Source organism: Pseudorca crassidens, chromosome 3 (genome assembly GCF_039906515.1).
Source record: "Pseudorca crassidens isolate mPseCra1 chromosome 3, mPseCra1.hap1, whole genome shotgun sequence".
Lineage (NCBI taxonomy): Eukaryota > Metazoa > Chordata > Mammalia > Artiodactyla > Delphinidae > Pseudorca > Pseudorca crassidens.
The window spans coordinates 77,003,762-77,010,168 of NC_090298.1; the positions used below are offsets into that span (position 1 = coordinate 77,003,762).

At 37.8% G+C, this 6,407-nt stretch overlaps 1 protein-coding gene across 1 annotated transcript in view; it reads left to right on the forward strand.

Moving 5' to 3' along the window:
- The window catches only part of FAM81B (family with sequence similarity 81 member B), a 66,979-nt gene extending 64,415 nt beyond the window's left edge, over positions 1–2,564 (forward strand). The window contains exons 11-12 of the mRNA XM_067730219.1: positions 341–536; positions 2,224–2,564. Coding sequence (XP_067586320.1) covers positions 341–536; positions 2,224–2,357 — 330 coding nt within the window. The 3' untranslated portion in view covers positions 2,358–2,564. The remainder of the gene's footprint in view (positions 1–340; positions 537–2,223) is intronic.
- The last annotated feature ends 3,843 nt before the right edge of the window (positions 2,565–6,407 follow it).

Consider the following 6,407-nt stretch of genomic DNA (forward strand, 5'->3'; position numbering starts at 1 on the left):
AATGACGTCTAATACACAAGCACGTCCAAGGAGCTCTGGTCAAGCAGTATCTAAAACGCCTTACTTGGCTACACTTCTTTCAACGCTAAAATTCCAAATCCTCAGGCATTTCATAAATACCACAGCCCTTTCTTTTCTCCCATAGCATGTAGAATTCCAGAAACTAACAAGGCCGAACAAAGGCCAAACTTCCGCTTGTGAATAGCTTTAGATACAAGGGAACTTGGTTTGAATTCTTATGTTTAGCACAGAAATCCAAACTTGTTAAAAAGCATTCTCTAAGCTGAAAGTCAAATCCACAAAGGTGTTCTGAAGCTTTATCACATGATATCTTTTGTAGGATATGTCTGAAAAAAAAATGGAAGAAAAATTACTGAAGCTTTCAAGCAAATTAGAGAATTTCATTAACAGGCAGAAACAGGAAGCAGATATAAACAAAGTAAAGCATATAGAAAATGAACTGTCCAAAAAGATGAACCAACTGGAAAAGCACATCTGGGGTGAATTAGAGAAAATGCAGAATGAATATCAATCAGGTGAGCAGATACCTTTGATTAAGTAAAGAACGTCAGTCCTTTCCTATCCAGTCCCTCAGGGTTTTCTACTTTGAGCTAATGGCCAGGGAGCAATCTTGTCATTAGCGAAGTGACATCCTTTGTATTTAATCCAGCTTTCCTAAATATCCCATAGAATGTCAGCATACCACCAGAAGGTGGGTGAATATGTAGATTCCCTTTCTCATTCACACTTGGCAGTGTCACAGGCTTGCCATTGCTGTGAGATTTTTTTTTAACCAAGATCATAGAATCATAAAACTGTTAGACTTGGAAAGTCCTTGGAGATCATCAAGACCTGATTTGTAGGTATATCATGAAATTAGGAGCCTAAATCAAATGTCCCTCATTGAACTGCAGGTAATGAGCCTGGATAGTTGTCAAACTGGAGACCTGACCTTTAGAAGTAAGAAAGAGAGATGAATGAACAAAGTCCAGTATAATGACTGCTTTTCTTCTTAAAAGAGGCTAATGGCAGCAGTGTCAAGCTGAGCTAACATCAAAGAGGATTAATTTGAAAGGCTCATCTAATTTGTCAAAGGGAAGGACGGGGGTTGGAGAGGGTGGGGGGGACAAGTGCTGTGGAGCAACCATGTGTCCCGGGCCACAATTCTGAGAGAATTACCACGAATCAGAAGGTTCCTTTACGAGAGGCAGCCCCAACTCATTCTCTGTCCTCTAGATCTCAGAAAAATTCATGGAAATGGTCCTGTATGGAGATGCCTTGGAGGTGTCTTAGAAAGATATGGTCTCAATCTGCCAGATGTTCCAAGCATATAAGGAATATTTCCTGCCTAGAAATCAGACCCTTGCCACCCTTCCCCACCAACTTCCACCACCAAATCAAAAGAATGAATTATCTGGCCAGGAATCCTGCCCCAAACTTAACTTAACCATTCTTTCAGGGCCCTGCTTGTTACTTAGCTACCAGAAGTTGAATTTACTCATTCTAGTACAACCCCAGGATGAACTGAAGATCAATTTGCAATCTACATGTTTCTGTGTTTTACTGTGAGTTTAGCAAATGAGGACTCCCAACTAATAGTTTGCTCTTTTATGCCTTTAATAAAAATGTGTTGAGAAATGACCCTGTGAAAGCCTCCAGTGAATAAGATATGGGCTGTACCCTACGAAGCTTGAGGTCTGGTAGGCTGTGGTCATGAGTGGCTAGACTTGCATAAGAGAGATACAAAGTGCTGGCGCCAGGGGCAGGGCAGCAGCCAGCGAGGGACCATTCCTTAGGTCCTTCAAACAGGTTGCTTTCAGGTTTAAAATCTCATGTGGCCTTTACCTTCAATTTGGTAACAAGAATAAAAAGATCATCCAAATTTCTTGTCAAAGTGTATAGAAAGAAGATATTTTAAATTTCTCTCTTGAAATATAGAATTATTTCATTATGCAATATATTGGGATGGAGGGGAAGGACAGGAATTGAATTTTCACAATGAAGCCAGATATAAGTTGAAACACTGTTGCTAATGCATCTTCATGACATACAAGAAATAAATTATTGTACATTTTTAGACTGGTCTTAATGGAATTTAATATGCTTTGAATTAAACAATGATCAATTATGGCAGGACTGCTGATTAGCAACTTTTGTTAAAACGTTTAAAAGTTCCAATGCATTGTTTAGTTTCAGTATACCTATTTTCATATCCTCTTCTAGGATTTAAATCGATTCATGACTCACTCAACTCCCTCCAACGAATCCAGAAAACAAAGATGGATTTAGAGAAATATAAAGTACAGAAAGACCTAAAGAAATTGCAGCGTAAGATAGTGGAACTCCAGGAAGTATAAACTTTCCAGTCATCTTCCTTTACACCAGCCAGTGGAGTGGTTTGTTGGCAAAAGTTGGGAAGAAGAAAGCTAATATCTCTGGGATGTTTACTGCTTCTATTTCTTACCACCTTTTTAAGGAGATGAATGCACCAGGAAACCCAATAAAGCAAAGAAGCTTTATTATGTCTTCATTAATTTATTAGTGAAAAAATTAAGGAATTTCTTTCCATACATGCATTTTATATTTTTATTTGCCCACAAATCTGAATGTTGTACATAAACGAGTGAAGCAGGCCTGGTGTAATATATTAAAGAATGGCGGAAACTGTGGAAAATTGGAGACCACTTACCTGTCTAAAAATAATAGCAACTATGCAGTTCCAGTCCATTATTTACATGCATAAAATCCATTATTGCCAAAAATTTTAGTTTTCAAAAGAAACCAGAAATCTGATTTTATATGAAACCATTTATAAGCATTAGCAACTAGTGCAAAATAGTTCTTAAACTGTGAGGGAATGTCTGTAGGGCAGATACAGTCAAATGAACTGTCAGACTGCAACTTCTGATCCAGAGGTTTTAGTTTTCTAACAATCCCAATATTTATAGCAAGTCTAACTTATGCATATTTAAAATATTGATTCATTGTACTCAATATGTATCAGAATTACGAGCAAGTAAGAGTTAACGATATAGAAGAATACAACAGTTTCCATGAAAAACATCCAACATAATTTCATCTTGGTGCTAAACTCAGAAGCACTTCAAAAACGCTAATTAATTTCCCATAAAATTAAAATATATCTAACTTTTGTAGATATAAATGTTAAATTGAGAGCCTGGTATTGGGCAGTAAAATCATGAAAAATAAAATATTCATGTCTTGCACTTTGTAGAGAAATGTGTACTCTCTTATATTATTGGAGAGTCTACAAATTGGTACAATAATTTAAAGGGCAACTTGGAAACATCTATTAACATTTTAAAATGTATATAACCTTTGACCCTGGAATTCTACTGCTAGAAATATATATTGCAGGGGGGAAAAGAATTCCAAAATGTGGAAAGATATATGAACAAGGATGCTCATTATAACACCATTTCTTATAGTAAAAAAACTGAAAACTACTGAATTAAAAGGAACTGATTGACTAAATTAATGATATCACCAACAAAAAATGCTATCCAACACTTAAAAAGAACACAGAACGATATCCAAGATATGCTGTTAAGAGAATAAAGCAAGTTGCAAAGCTAAATGGATGTGATCCCACCTGTGTCAAAAATATTTTAAAATAAGTTAAAATACACATACCACAGTATGCAAAAAAAAAAAGTAAGACTTTACAACAGACTAGCAGTGACTGAATTAAGAAGAGTTTTGTTTTCTACATTAAGCAATTATTAATGCTTTTATATTATCACAATATAATATGTTTCCAGTAAAAATGTTTTAGAAAACAACCACAACAACAAATATACTACAGGGCTCAAAGAGTAACTCTTTATAATAAACCAAATAAGTGGTTGCAGGAAGGGTTAAATTAGAAATTCACACAGATCAAGAGCCAAGTCATCTCACTCAGACCCACATTTTATTCTACCCATTTAGCAACAAAAGCTGTGATGATATACCATAGATAGGAAAAAAAAAAAGATGTTGATGCATTTCTTTTCCTTGTAAGCAAAAATGCTCTAACTCGTAATTCAAATAATAGCGCAAGATCAAGGCAAACGCTTTCCTAGAATGGTTATTTTGTATTGGTGTTGACAGGGTAAAACCATGTAGAACTGAATGTAATGCAAGCGAGTAGGGGCTCAAAGGATCCTCTGCTAGAATTCTCTTGCTTGGGATCCCAAGTTGGGGTGTTCAGAGGTTTGCAGACTCTAGATGGCCTGAGAACTATGCCTAGTGAGAAGGTGGAGACACATTTTGTAGAGCCTAAAGCCTATACAGTTTTAATTTGTTGCTGATATCCTGTCCTGATGAGTGGGCACAGTAGTATGTAGGAATATTCCTGGAAGCCATTGCTACCTCAGGACAGCAACAACTTAACTCCAAACAGAAGTGACTGTGAACAACATATTAATCTATATAACTCTCTAACCCAAATGTATCCCCAACTGAACTTCCCTTTAGTTGGATCCAAAGATGTCCACCGCCACTCCAGGGTCAACTGACATCAGCAGAAGTGGGAGTGGAAAGAGTGGTCTTAATCAATGGACTTACTGAAGTTAAAATACAAATTTTACAACACGTAAAGCTCATGTAAGTGAGGGACCCTGGAACTCAAGAGCCATCATTTCACAGTAAATTCACCTCTGCTTGGAGGACCAGCTGAGCACTGGGTTTCCCTCTTTTTACATTTATTTTGCCACAGATCCAAAAAGATGATAAAAATGAATAATTCCCCTTGAGAAGCTCAATATACATTGCGCTTTATTCTTTATCAAACACCAATACTTAATCCTCTGGGAAATGTGAGACTTCTCTCCCCACAAATACAAGAGAATGTCTGAGCATGTTTAAAGTATTTTGCTTCCCTATTAAAGATGAAGGACAAATCCCTCACCTTATGTTACCCAGGTAACTTCCTTCTTGGCCCCATTGTGAGGTGGATGTGCTCACCACCTGTGAGCCAGGACAGCAATAAGGCTCAAGGTCAAAGAAATAGCATTCCCAGAGTGCTCTGGACACGATCAGCTCTCCCCTTTTCTGCAGAAACTCACGAAACATCATCTCACTTCTATGGTGTCACCAATAATATCAGCAAGTAGCATCCAAAAACACCAAGAAGGAAAAACTGGATCTATAATATACATGTTTTTACCTTATAAATGGGGCCTCTGAACTTTTTTGAGATATTACTTTTTATATTTTCATTCATTCACGTCCTAGGCACTGGGGATACAATACAGAACAAAATAATCATGGACCCTGCCCTTAGGGAACTTATAGTCTAGTGGAAAAGACCAACAATCAAACTTGCAAATACTTGGGCAAGTAAAGGGTGTGATGGGAGCACGTGGGAGAGGCATTCAGCATAAACATGGGCAATCAGGCACAGGGGTCTTCCAGAAGAAGGGGTGTCTAAATTGAGACCTCCAAAGTATAAAGAGACGTTAGCCCAGGGGAAGGGGCTTGATTGGTAAAGGTCGGGGCTCAGGCAGATGGTGCAGCCTGAGCAAAGGCCTGGAAACCAAAAGAATGGGGCCCATGCCAGGAGCTGAAGAAGTTCAACACGGTCAAAACCTAAAGCGTGTATGGCTGAGGTGGGGGCCAGGGGAGGGGGGTCAGCAGGAAAGAGAACACTGCAGACTTTAGGGGAGTGGGGTATCTGATCACAAAGAGCTGTGTTAACTCGTGTTGAGGAACTTGGGCCTGCAACAAAAAGAATAAAATACCTAGGAAGAAACCTACCTAGGGAGACAAAAGACCTGTATGCAGAAAACTATAAGACACTGATGAAAAGAAATTAAAGGTGATACAAATAGATGGAGAGATATACCATGTTCTTGGATTGCAAGAATCAACATTGTGAAAATGACTCTACTACCCAAAGCAATCTACAGATTCAATGCAATCCCTATCAAATTACCAATGGCATTTTCCACAGAACTAGAACAAAAAATTTCACAATTTGTATGGAAACACAAAAGACCCCGAATAGCCAAAGCAATCTTGAGAAAGAAAAACGGAGCTGGAGGAATCAGGCTCCCTGACTTCAGACTATACTACAAAGCTACAGTAATCAAGACAGTATGGTACTGCCACAAAAACAGAAATATAGATCAATGGAACAGGATAGAAAGCCCAGAGATAAACCCATGCACATATGGTCACCTTATCTTTGATAAAGAAGGCGAGAATATACAATGGCGAAAAGACAGCCTCTTCAATAAGTGGTGCTGGGAAAACTGGACAGCTACGTGTAAAAGAATGAAATTAGAACACTCCATAAAGGGCATTTTGTAAATTAAAATAAAATAGGAAAATGTGCTTTCATGTCTTAAAATCTGAAATTCTGAAATTATACCTGATATCGATACTATAAAGAAAACAAAACA